Source organism: Panthera leo, chromosome C2, assembly GCF_018350215.1.
Source record: "Panthera leo isolate Ple1 chromosome C2, P.leo_Ple1_pat1.1, whole genome shotgun sequence".
NCBI lineage: Eukaryota > Metazoa > Chordata > Mammalia > Carnivora > Felidae > Panthera > Panthera leo.
Genome location: NC_056687.1, coordinates 50,153,102 through 50,167,178, shown reverse-complemented (window position 1 = coordinate 50,167,178; position 14,077 = coordinate 50,153,102). Strand labels below are relative to the sequence as shown.

The 14,077-nt window shown below is 37.1% G+C and overlaps 1 protein-coding gene across 1 annotated transcript; it reads right to left on the bottom strand.

Moving 5' to 3' along the window:
- Window positions 1-1,503: 1,503 nt before the first annotated feature.
- Window positions 1,504-2,776, bottom strand: GPKOW (G-patch domain and KOW motifs). Its single transcript, XM_042903438.1, is given in 7 exon segments — window positions 1,504-1,661; window positions 1,664-1,814; window positions 1,816-1,901; window positions 1,904-2,020; window positions 2,023-2,113; window positions 2,115-2,315; window positions 2,317-2,776. Coding segments are annotated over 7 exon segments (1,251 nt in total). The 5' UTR covers window positions 2,764-2,776.
- Window positions 2,777-14,077: the final 11,301 nt, after the last annotated feature.

Genomic DNA, 14,077 nt, shown 5'->3' with positions numbered 1-14,077 from the left:
AGTTATATCATCTTTTTTTAAAAAAAATATCAAGTTAGTTAACATATAGCATAGTATTGGTTTCAGGGGAATTTAGTGATTCATTACTCATATAGAACACCCATTTCTCAGCCCAACAAATGGCCTCCTTAATGCCCATCACCCATTTAGCTCATCCCCCTACCCACCTCCCTCCATCAATCCTCAGTTCTCTTTATTTAAGAGTCTCTTATGGTTTGCCTCTGTCTTCTTTTTCCTTCCCTTCCCCTACATTCATCTATTTTGGTACTTAAATCCCACATATGAGTGAAATCCTATGGTAGCTGTCTTACTCTAATTTTGCTTAGCATAATACACTCTAGTTGCATCCATATTGTTGCAAATGCCAAGACTTAATTCTTTTTGATTCCTGAGTAATATTCCATTATGTATATATATGTGTATATATACACATATATATACATGCATATAACAGCTTCTTTATCCATTCAAAAGTCGATGGACACTTGGGCTCTTTCCATGACTTAGCTATTGTTGATAGTGCTGCTATAAACATTGGGGTGTATGTGCCCCTTCAAATCAGCATTTTTGTATCCTTTGGAAAATACCTAGTAGAGCAATTCCTGGGTTGTAGGGTAGTTCCATTTTTAATTTTTTGAGGAACCTCCATACTGTTTTCCAGAGCAGCAGCACCAGTTTGCATTTGATTGGGGATGATTTAGAAGCAGTTGTGCCTAAAGTTCCCACTTCCCTTTTGTTAATTTTTGTAACTCAACCCATTATTACATGGGAAAATGTTTGAGGACTGACAATCTTTTTGAGAGTCCAGTTACCTGGAGCAATCAGAGAGATTCTACCCAGGACAAAACTTTGTTACCTTCAAGCCAAAGTTTCAGGACTAAAACAGGGGCCCCCAAAATTAACTGGTGCCTCTGGGAAGTAGTGCAAACACATCCCATTTGTGAGTGGAAGCCTCCCTTCCTGTAGGCTCTCTTATCACTGGCTTAAGATATACTGTGGACGTCTGGCCTGGACCAGGAGTAAAAGCAGAGCCACCACTAGGATTCTTGCTCAGGAAGTTGTACAGAGATGTGGCATTCTAGACTCCATAGCATCTGCTCAGGGAACACACTTGGAAGCTTCTGTATTCCAAGAATGAACTTGTGAGCAGAGCCTTTAACTTGTGTGTCAGCCCATGCATGGTGGTGGGACTGAAGCCTAGAATGGCTCCTACCTCTGTCAGCCCAGCTCCCTCTTCCACCCGGCTCAGCACACACTTATGATCTTGTCATTTCACTGAGGTTTCGAAATGATTTTTATAACGCCCTAGCTTCTGGAGAATATTAGGTTTGTTTCAAGCCTCCCTTCTGGTCTACCTATTTCATGACCTGTCCCTGTCCTGGTTCTGGGGCTGCCTGCAAGTGGAGGACGGAACAATGATCTCCCCACCTTTGTGAAGACTGGCTTTTCACACTGTACAGAGCTGGCAGTAGCCTGGGGGTGGGGGATGGGGGTGGTCATGGGTCAGTCTTCATCTGAGTTACTGGGGCCGAGGTACTGGCAGACAGCATCATAGTGAAGCTCCACCAGCTGATTCTCTCTTCACAGTTGCACCAGAGCCCGGCTCCGTTTTCTGTCCCAGTCCAGCAGGCGTCCCACTCTTCCAGCCTGTGGCCCCAGCACCGGTTGCCTTGGACTTTGGGGACCAGGGTCTCCAGCATGTCTTCCCTCAAGCCTTCCAGGACTAGGCCTTCATCTGTTAGACACACACAGGTATCTGGGCTGAGGACATCTTCAATCGTCATCTTGGTGTTGTAATACCAGCCACAATACAACCTTGTGCAGCTTGTCCACAAAGGAGGTTTTATGCAACTGGCTGAGATCCAAGGAGTTCTTGTCAAACTCCTGCTGGGAGACAGGTGCAGCCAGTATTCACTAACAGTCACCATTCGGCTCCCCATGGCCAGGTGAACCATGGCCCGAACACTGTCAGGATCGAGGCCTTCTACCTTTCCATAGAGGCCTCGGTGAGGGCCAGAACCACCACACCTCCCCGGGGCACCAGTCCTTGAGGCTGGTCTTCCTTATCCTTCTCTTGCTCCTCATCTGGGCTTCGCAGGTGGTGGAGGCCGGTGAGGGGCCAGGGCCCCGACTTCAGTCAGGTTCGCACCCAGGCCTAACCCCTTCGGCCTTGGTGGGTTAACACAGGGCTTCAACACTTGATTGAATGTGCGGCCAACACCCTCGCCAGGTTTCCAGCCCATACCTCATAACACAGCCAGCCCATAGGCTTCTACAGGGACTGCCTCCTAGTCAGCTTCCTCCAGCACTGTCTCAAGCCCAGGGTTTGCTATCTGCCACCTCCTGGTTGGGGATGCATTCTTGCTGGATCATGGGGTTAGCAAGCATGGGGTCAACACCTGATTTTTCTCTCTCCTCCAGGGACTTCTTAGAGTTCTCAGTGAGCTCCTTCACAGCCTGGGACAGCACCGTATCCACCAAGGCCTCAGTATTTGTGGATGACCCAGAAGCCTGGGCCGGTAGCTGCCTGCGATGGCCATTCTGTATCAAAAGGATGACGAGTTCCTTGGGGGGTTCTGAGGGTTTCATTCTCGGCAGCTTGCTCCCTTCCAGGGTCTTTAAGAAATCCTTCTCCTCCAGAGCCGCACCTGAGTCATCTGTATCCGCCAGCGGTCTCTGCTCCATTGTGTGACTAAAGCTGAATTTAATTGAGGCAGCAGAGGCTCCCGCGGGCCACAAAGTACCCTCTTCAGCGTCCGCCATCTCACCCCTCCTTCCCGGGCGACTTTTACACCTTAAGTATCTTAATATTTTACTTAATTATATCTCGATATAGCTGCAAAAAAATATGGCTCTTATGATGCAATGTTATTTTCACTAAGGTTCTTTCCAAGTTGACTTAATGCATACTTGACAGAATTAAGGATATGTAATTCTCCCTTATTCTGTTTTAGGAAATGAAGAAAATAGGTTTTCAAACTAATCTCATTTGCAAAAATATACCATTAACTACCTTTACAATTCTATTGAACTAGGCCTACTTTTTCTTTTCATTTTTAACTTCAGACAAATATCATTTTTAAAATATTTTTATATGTTGTTCCTCGCTAATTTTTTTTTTTTAAAAAGGATTTACTGTCAGGTAAATCATGTAGATCAAAGGGCACAAGTTTTCAGTTATAAGAGGAATAAGTTCTGAGAATCTAATGTGCAGCATGGTGACTATTGCTAATATAGTATTGTATACTTGAACCAAACTTATTTTAAGCATTAAACTCTTTAAGAAATTACGAGATTTTCTTATCTGCTTTTTGAGTCAGGTTTTCAAATATTCTTGAATAAGCAGTTGTTGTAACTGGCTTTCTTATTATACATTGCTCATGCCATGATGTCAAGTTTTTATTCTCAGTGTGATAATTGTCTCCATAACATTACAATGATATAAATGAGAATTACAGCTGCAAATTCAGAGATACACATGCTATTAATGATATATGCTCTAAGAATCTTAGATTGGGTTGAACTACCATTGAAAACTAAAAATTATAATCAGTATACTGTTTTATATATGAATAACACTATCAAAAAATTGCTTTCACCTGTTTTATCATGCAATTGGTCTGTTTCACAGAAATAATAGCAGCTATCATTTTATTTTTATACATATTTTATCTCAGAATTTAATTTCAGAATAGAAATATGTCCCATATAGAGGTCCTCCTAAAACTTATCTCCAGTATCAATTTAATTGATATGAACAACTATTAGGCAGATGTTAAAACTCTCTCACAGGAAAGACCCAGCATTGGTAAAATAAAACAAAACATAAAACAACAATAAAAAAACAAAAACAAAAAAACAAAAAAACCTTATCCTAAGTTCCAGTGCAAATAAAGTAAATGGAGAGAATCTGATTGAGGCCCAACCTAAGTTACTTCAACAGTAATGCTATTTGGATTACACTGTGTTCTTCTCCTGATATAAAAATAAATCAGATAGGAATCCTATGCTCAATTCTGTTTTGCTAAATTGTTATTTCTGCTTTTCCCTAGGCTGTGTCATCTACTGCTCATGATTCAGATTTATCTGGGCATGTGTTTCAAATTGATGGTATAAGCCTAAGAGAAATCTGTTTATGTGTGTGTATCTGGACACACACATAGGATAATCCACCCTGTCCATCACAAGAAGTCTCAGTGCCCAGGTGTGAAATAAAGGCACAAAGAAAGCCAGTTGTTTAATGGGAAGTGTGGTAAGTTATTCAAATCCATTTTCACCCCTACTCCCTGGGCTCATATTCAAGTGGAAGGGAAAAGAAAGTTGTTAGCAAAAATGAAACAGATGCTTACTATGAGGTATAGGCAATGCGACTATATGATCCTTAATTTAGCATGTATAAAGAAACAGGAGCCCTTGTTTGCCACAGTGAAATAAATGCTTGTTTATTTTTTAACTAGAGACAGTACAAGCTGGGAAGGGACAGAGAGAGAGAGAGAGAGACACACACAGAGGATCCGAAGCAGGCTATGCACTAACAGCAGAGAGCCCAATATGGGGCTCAAACTCACAAACTGTGAGATCATGACCTGAGCTGAAGTCAGAAACTTAACTGACTAAGCCACCCAGGTGCCCCTGCCACAGTGAAATAAACAGCAAAAGAGAGCTCAGCCATGACAAGAGTTCTACTCAGTTATCTGCTGTAACAGGACCAATTTGTAGCAGCTCTTGCCATGCCTAAGGGACCAGTGGTGACGACAAATCAGAGAGAACGTACCTACAGTAGAAAAGCACTTCCAAAAAAGGAGCTCAAAGGCCCTAAGGAAACTGGATATAATAAGAAAGTACATGTGAATCTTCTCTGAGAACTTCCATAAATATTTATTATGATGAGCACAGGGAATGCAGTTGTTAGTACACTATATTAATAAACTGTCCCCATTTGTATCTATAATCCAATATGGTCCAGTAACATTGAGCCTCACTTGTAGCTATTTATGTACATGGCCCATTCTATATTAACAGGCTTTGTGACTCATATGAACTCTAAGAGACATGTATGAGGTCAACTTTAAATTCCCTGAAAAACTCCCCATACCACCACTCAATGAGTGGTAGAACTAATATTATAACCAAAGATTTGGTCCCTTCAAAATCTGTATTGTTTCTTCTACACTACTGCTTATAATCTAGCTAAATTAAGAGCAACTATTGCCCTTTTGGAAACATCCTTGTAAACTGTGTCAGGATGTTCTCTTATCTAACTTTTAGATATTTTGTGTAAAAATTACTTAATATAAGCAAGGCTGTTCTCACCTTTTTCTGTTCAATATTGTTTTCTAGTGTGACAACAAAAGAAAAATATATTAAAGTCAAAATGATTAGAGGGGTGCCTGGGTGGCTCAGTCAGTTAAGCATCTAGCTCGGTTTCAGCTCAGGTCACAATCTCAAGATTTGTGAGTTCAAGCCCTGTATCAGGCTCCATGCTGCTGACAGTGCAGAATCGCCTCCTCCTCCTCCCCCTCCGCTGTTCACATGCTCACTCTCTCTCAAAATAAACAAACTTTAAAAACACGGCAAAATGATTAGAAAGGAGAAAATAAATTGGTCATTATGTTCAAATGATAGAAATATCTACATAGCATAGGTTTTGAAATTACATAAAACGAGTTAAGCAAGTGCTAAATAAAGATCGATATACAAAGTTCAATTGCACTTGCATGTGTACCAGCAAAGATTAAAATTCTTTAAAAACATTTGATACTATTTTTTAAAAATTAAAAAAAAAGGAGGGGTGCCTGGGTGGCTCAGTCAGTTAAGCGTCCAACTTTGGGTCAGGTCATGATCTCACAGCTGGTGGGTTCCAGCCCTGTGTTGGGTTCTGTCCTGACAGCTCAGAGCCGGAAGCCTGTTTCGGATTCCATGTTTCCCTGTCTCTCTCTGTCCTCTCCTGCTCATGCTCTCTCCACACCCCCCTCTCTGTTAAAAATAAACATTAAAAATTTAAAAAATAAAACCATTTTATATGATTTTAAAATAAGAAAAAATCCATAACAAAATGCCCAAAAAAAGGGTATGTAACATCTACACCCAGAAAATCATATAACATTATTGCAAATCAATAAAGAAGAGCTAAATTAGTAGAGACCTATCTATGGGCTTGAGTGGGAAGACTTCAAACATATTAAGGTGTCAATTCTTCCCAAATGGATGTATGTATTCATTGGAACTTCAGTTAGAATCTTAATGGGATTCTAATAATATTTGAACGTTTGCTCTAAAGTGTATATGGAAGAACAAAGTAGGCTTCCTGAAGAATAGGGGATTTACTTGCTTTACTATATGGGAAGATGATTATAAATGATATAAGATGTATGGTGTAGGTATCGAGTAGACTCATTGATGAACAGAATAGAACAGGCTAGGTATTGGAATCATACATGTATAGAGCTCGGGTAGCTCACAAATATATGATGGCAAATCAGAGTAAAAAGTGCCAAAAAGAAATACTTTTTCACATGAAAAAAAAAAAAAGCTGGATTCTTACCTTCCACCATAAAATAAAAAAGAATTGAAGACAAGGAAGATAATCAACTCCACATAGGTTTTCAGAATTATTAATCTAGCTTGAAATTTTTTTTAATTTTTTTTTTAAACATTTATTTATTTTTGAGACAGAGAGAGAGCGTGAACAGGGGAGGGGCAGAGAGAGAGGGAGACACAGAATCTGAAACAGGCTCCAGGCTCTGAGCTGTCAGCACAGAGCCTGACGCGGGGCCCGAACTCACAGACCGTGAGATCATGACCTGAGCCGAAGTCGGACGCTTAACCGACTGAGCCACCCAGGCGCCCCTAGCTTGAAATTTTTAACATATAACTGCCTTTCTAATCCGAGTTTAAGAAAGGATTTCCTAAACAAGACACTATAAAAAACTTGAGAAATTAATTTCTATAAAGATCAAGAAGTTCTCTTCATCAATGGATACCTTTAATGAGGTCAAAAACTAAGCTACACACTTGAATTATTTGCAATATGTATTACTGACAAAATAGTTTTCAGAATATTGACTTTTAAGCCAGTAAGAAAAAACAATCCATTAGATAGGAAAAGTAATGAGAAAATACATGGACAGTAAATATAAGAAGTGATTATCAAAATAAGTAATCACAAAATATAAATCAATATTAAAATGACATATAATTTAATACCCTTTAAATCTGCCAAAATTAAGCATTTGGACAATTTGAAATATATGGTATAGATCAATGCAGCAATAGAATCCCTTACACATTGCTAGGGCAATTTCAACTTTGTTCAAAACACACTTAAACTTTACAAGATAATGCCAAATTGGTTAACATTCACATGCTATGATAGATTATTTAATGGCCTCAAATTCCTCCCTTTCCTGTGTGCACTTCCTTTTATCATGTGACTTTGCTGCCTCTTTTATTAAGAGCCGGAATGAATATAAATATCAGGAAAAACAATAGCATAGTTGGATTTTATAGGACCCTGAATAGCCAAAGCAATTTTGAAAAAGAAAACAAGGCTGGAAGCATCACAATTCAAGCTATATTACAAAGCTATGGTCATCAAGATAGTACGGTACTGGCACAAAAACACACTGATGAATGGAACAGAATAGAAAATCCAGATACGGACCCACAACTATATGGTCAACTCATCTTTGACAAAGAAGGAAAAAATGCCCAATGGAAAAAAGTCTCTTCAACAAATGGTGTTAAGAAATGGACAGGAGACATGAATGAACATTTTCCAAAGAAGACAAATAGCTAACAGACACATGAAAAGATGCACAATATCACTCATCATCAAGGAAATACAATCCAAAACTACAGTGAGATAACATCTCACACCTGTGAGAATGGCTAAAATCAACAATACAGGAAATAACAGATGTTGGAGATGACATAGAGAAAGGGGAACCCTCTTACACTGCTGGTGGGAATGCATACTGGTGCAGTCATTCTTGAAAATAGTATGGAGCTTCCTCAAAAAGTTAAAAATAGGGGCACCTGGGTGGCTCAGTTGGTTGAGCGTCCAGCCTTGGCTCAGGTCATGATCTCATGCGTCGTGAGTTAGAGCTCCCCATTGGGCTGGCTGCTGTCAGCCTGTCAGCACAGAGCCCACCTTGGATCCTCTGTCCCCCTCTCTCTCTACCCCCCCCCACTTACACTGTTTCTCAAAGTACAAATAAAACATTAAAAAAAATTATTTAAAAACATTTTTTTTAAAAAGAACTACCCTACAACCCAGCAATTGCACTACTAGATATTTACCCAAAGGAGACAGAAATACTGATTCAAAGGGACACATGCATCCTGATGTTTATAGCATTATCAGCCAAAGCCAAATTAGGGAAAGAGTCCAAATGTCCCCTGAATGATGAATGGATATAGAATATGTGGTACATATACATACATTGGAATATTAGCCATCAAAAAGAATGAAACCTTGCCATTAGCAATGATGTGGATAGAGCTAGAGTGTATTATGCTTAGTGAAACAAGAAAGAGAAATAGCATATGTTTTCACTCACATGTGGAATTTAAGAAACAGATGAACATAGGAGAAAAGAAAAAAAAAAGAATGGGAGGCAAACCATAAGAGACTCTTAACTATAGAGAACAAACTCAGCATTGGGGTTTAGGCTAAATGGGTGATGGCCTTTAAGGAGGGCACTTATTGTAACGAGCACTGGGTGTTATATGTAAGTGGTGAATCATTAAATTCTACTCCTGAAACTAATATTACATAATATGCTAACTAACTAGAATTTAAATAAAAACTTGAAACATTAAAAAAATACAGAAAACATTCAGTGGTTGAAGTTAACCATTACTTGTCTCTGTAAAAAATAAATGTACTCTTTATGTGATTGTTTCAGTGAAAGTTTTATTTAAGTAATTGAGTGGACTTTTTCATATATTGTGCTGTAATCTACTCAAAGTTAAAGTTACATTAACAACTTTCCCTTTTGATTCAATTTAGCAAGTCACATTCAAATCTTTAACATTATTTATTTATATGCTATCGTATACTAACCTTGCTCTTCTTTTCTGAAAGCAAATGTTTGAATTTAGTCAGCTTCCCCAAACCTTCAGAAGGATTTTTAGCTTATGTTAACTTCCTTATATTTATTCCAAAGAAGCAAATTAGTACATTAAATTTAAATCAGAAATGAATTTTAAAACATATTTAAAGATCATGGGGTGGTTCTACTTTTCACTTTTTTGAGGCACAATGGAATATTATTCCACCATTATAAAAATGAAACCTTGCCATTTGCAATGACACAGGTGGAGCTATAGTGTATTATGCTAAGCAAAATAAGTCAAAGAAAGACAAATGCCACATGATTTCAGGAATATGTGGAATTTGGGAAACAAACTAAGCAAGCAAAGGTAAAAACAGGGAGGCAAACCAAGACACAAACTATAGAGAATAAACTGATGGCTAATAGAGGAGAAGTGGAAGGGAGAATGGATAAAATAGGTGATAGGGATTAAGGAGTGCACTTGTTGTGATGAGCATCTGGTGATGTACAGAAGTGTTGAATCACTCTATTGTACACTTGAAACTTATATTACATTGTATGTTAACGATCTGGAATTTAAATAAAAACTTAAAGGGAGAAAGAAAAAATAAAGGTGTTTAGAAATACAAAAAAAGTGCATTTAAAGATTGTGCTAGTTAGTAAAACATATTAAATAATTATGATTCATTGAGTATACCACTCCAATTAGGTCTGACCACTACATAAAAATTTAAAATTGGTTTCAGTATTAGAGATTGTAGAAGATACCATAAAAAATAAATTTAAAACAAATAAGATATTTCTTTTTACTCTTTTAAGGAGTTCCCAATTCAACTAAAATACCTTCAGCAAGTTGAATGCAGTTGTTACCTCTTGTGACCACTGGAATTGACACAACACTTTACAGGTAATAAGCCCTCAACAAGGAAATTGTATTGACCTGATGAACATCTGCAATACAAGACGTGCAACTCAAATACAAGATTTCTAGTCTATTGATTAAATATTAAAATTAATCCATTTTACAAAGTTTATTAAGCACCTTCTAAATACATAACATTGAGGCAAGATATAATCTAGATTTCAGTGAAAGCTATCATAATATTTGCACCTTAAAGAAGTTTATAACTATTCTGAGAAAAAAAACAAAACAAACAAACAAAACCCAAAACACGATAAACCAAAAAGAGAAACTACCTCTTGGACAGAATACAAAGTTCTGCAATGCTTAATATCTGTATGTTAAATCATGACTAGACCACCAGTACTGTAAGGGAAACGGAAAACAGAGGAGGAAGATACTTAACTTATATAAGGACAGAGTACCAGTAAAGTTAACATTTGACTTAAAGTCCCCTGTCAATCTTCAGAAGTCACACACCAGGGTCTAAAATAAGGATCACAAACCAGGGAAATGGACAAACATCCAGCGTCATAAAGAATAGGAGCTCAGAATTCTCTACATAAAGCAAACCTTCCTAAAGGGAAACACGTTCAGTAGGTAAAATTAGGAAAACCAAAAAAATCAACAAATCCACTCTTCAAGAGCATGCCAGCCCAATAGGAGTCTGAATTGGGACTGAATGGAAGGAAAAAAGGAAGTAGAAAAGAAGAAAGTATTCCCTAACCATAAGTTCATAATCATACACACTTGTGTCATAAAATCATACCAGGTGTGGCCTTAAAAGTATGAGGACAATGATGCAATCTTGGGGCACCTGGATGGCTAAGTCAGTGGAGAATATGACTCTTGATCTTGGGGTTGTAAGTTCAAGCCCCACACTGGGTGTATCGATAACTAAAAACTAAAATCTTAAAAACAAAAAAGTACCCTAATGCAGCTCCATATTGGCTTTCCCATAGGAGTTTGGAAAAAGCAAATATAAATGTCCTTTGGAGGAAAACATTTTAAATAAAGACACCAACTTCTTCCTATTTATGAAATTCCAGAAAGCAGCCCCCATTCAAAATAATGAGACCCGTCAAGGATCACATAATCATGTAAACCCAACAGAAAAGCCAAACTGAAGAATAAGATTCCCAAACTGCACATGATGGAATCATTGAATTAGTTTATAAAATAAAATATTGAGATGTACACAAAGAGAGGTATTGAAGTTATAAACAAAATTCAACTAAATATACCTGAAAATGTTGAAATATAGGACAAATTAAACTTGAGAAATGGAAAATAGACTACGTATATTAAATCTGAGTACTCTTATTAAAATAAAAAGTTTACTACTAATATTTAAATTCAAATTTTAAGAATTCATACAAGTTAAAAGCAATTTAACATAGCTCTGAAACAATTAGTGGAGTGGAATGTAGTTCTATAGAAAATTTGTCAGAAAGACAAAGATACAAAATATTAAACAGGGAGGGTAGAGTGAGTAAGCTTTAATTCTATTTTTAGGAGCTGAGCGAATAGGAAGATTAGGATAAAGGCCATATTCAATGAAGTAATGTTAAGTGATACCCTAGATTTTCTATAAGATCCCCTTCCTCAGACTCAGACAATTTAAATAATCCCAAACAGGATTAATAAAAAGAAAATCCCCAATTGGATATGTCATGGTAAAATAGCACAGGGAAAAAGGAAAAAAGAAGGTTTTAAAAGCAAAAAGCAAGATCAGTTGACCTACTAGGGAATAACAGATAGTCTACCTCTCGATAGCAGAAAAAGAAAGCCAGAAAAGAGCGAAATAATATCTTCAGAATGATAAGGAAAAATATCTATCAAAGTATAATTGTGGTATGAATTTGTTTTCTTTGTTCTCTTTATTCTACTTTTAATTAAAATAGATTCTCATTTATTAAAAATTACTACATTAAGTAGTAAAAATGTCCGATATTTTCTTTATGGTTTGTGTTTTTATCTTGTTCAAAAACAACCCTTCCTTATCTGAAGTTCATGAAGAATAGTCTCCTTTATTTTTCCCCTTTATTTCCTTTTAAATAAGATTGTTTTTAAGCCACAAACTTAAAGAAGATTTTTCAACATCCAGCTGAGTAAAGATTTCATTTGGAATATAAAATTAACTCCAAATTAGTTACAAATAATGATCTGTAAATCAATAAGAAGACAATGTAATAGAAAACCATGGGGAAAAAAACAAACGTATTTCACACGAGGACTTCAAAATTAGAATGATTATGTCAAGCTGAGAAATATTGATTTTTTTCCCTATTCTTTAATGGCACAAATAGTTCTCTATGATATACTTCACACAAAAAATATGGTAATAAATAATGTGAAATCACTATCAGGTAAGATATAATTAAACTTCTAGTTAATTTCCATAGGGATTTCAAGGAAAGAGAAAGTACAGTGAGCCTGGAAGTGTTATCACATTCTTTTAGGAGCAGTAATTTGCATGTGACATTCCTGACAAGAGAGAGGAAGGAAGAAGAAAGGAAAAGATACACAGGAAAAGGGAAAAGATAGTATTTAGGGATGGTAAATGTGGGGCCATTCTAAGTAAACCAAGGCATAGCTCTAACTTTTTTTTTTCCTGTTACTAAGCAAACCTTTTTTAAATTGTTCGGTTTGCCCCCTTGAAACATGTCAAATGACTCATTCCAGGTTTAGGGAGAGAGCGTTGCCTTTCAATAGTTCCATCCTCATATCCCAGAAACAATCATTCTTTCACGGCATGGTTACCTCATTTAGTCACCTCTGGGAGCTTTTGCAGGTGGGCAGTATTTCACACGCAGTTGGGTTTGTGTACTCTAACATCACTGAACAAAAACAAATTCATTCAGAAAAATAGCACTAGAGGGATTGGAGGCTGCTAAGGATAGTCATTCTCAGAAATGAAGTGGCCCAAAGCTTTGCTTTCCTTCGGAGTACAGAAGGGAAGCATTTTTATGAATGACATAAGGAGAACAAGCAGAGGAAGGAGCAGAGACAGAGAGAGGTAGGCTGTGTGTATCTATGCATGTTTGAAAACTGTGATTAAACTGGCCATATTTTGTTTTACTGTAATTTTCTAGAAAACAAATGGTTTTATATAGGTAGTTATATATTGAAAAACATACATGAAATCAGCCACTTACAGGACAATTTCACTTTTTAAGAATATAGGTCTAAACCTTAGCAAATAATTAGATTGCCACAAAATCAATATAATTAAATTCTTCCTATAGTCAAAAAAACCAAGGACTCTTTCAGTGGTGCATTATTCATGTGGCCCAAAAAAGAGCCACACAATCGACTTGGAAGGTAATGCTGCAGAACACCAGTTGCAATGGGAACAATAAATGTGTCTAATAAAGCTTTCTCCCAGCTAGATGGGCAATTAAGGAATAGTCTCTGCCACAAAATTGTCACAGAAACAATACCTAAACCATGTCTCTGGATCCCTCAAACCTCTTTCTGGAGAGAAGAAGTGTTCTTTTCCAAATGAAGCCTTGTCTTAGTAACCTGTTTTGTGATGAGGGCTGATAATTGCTGTTAAGTTGAGCTTTTTGGCTATACTGAAGCAGTTAGATTGGCTAGGTACTTAGGCTTGAAAATCACATTTATCAAGCCAACCTAAAAGGTCTATTATGTAGTCTTAGACCTTGCTAAGAATGCTAAAGCTAGGGAAATTATAGATCATCCAGAAAAGTCCCAGTTAGGTCTGGCAAAAATAGCTGTGCCACAAAAGTATTATTTGTAGGATTAGCTTTTATTAAGTTAAAGCTAATTAACAACAAAGGAGTTCTATAAAGACTCAATAATTCTTTGGATTATCTGGTAAAGACTTCTAACTGGTTGATACATTTTATAAGCTTCAAATTTCATCACAAAGTAAGGGAACATTATGGTGTATGAGTAAAAGAAAAAAATTAGTTTTAATTTAGGACTTTATTCTATGGAGGGGTTTTATTCCTAAATGTGAATGCTGCAGTATCACAACTAAGATTTTAACTATGGGGAAATATGTATCATATGCTTTTGAAAGTGTCGTGGTTTTATTATCTCTGAAAATGCCCTCTTATCCTTCTCCCTTTCTTGTCCTTTCTCTTTCTCC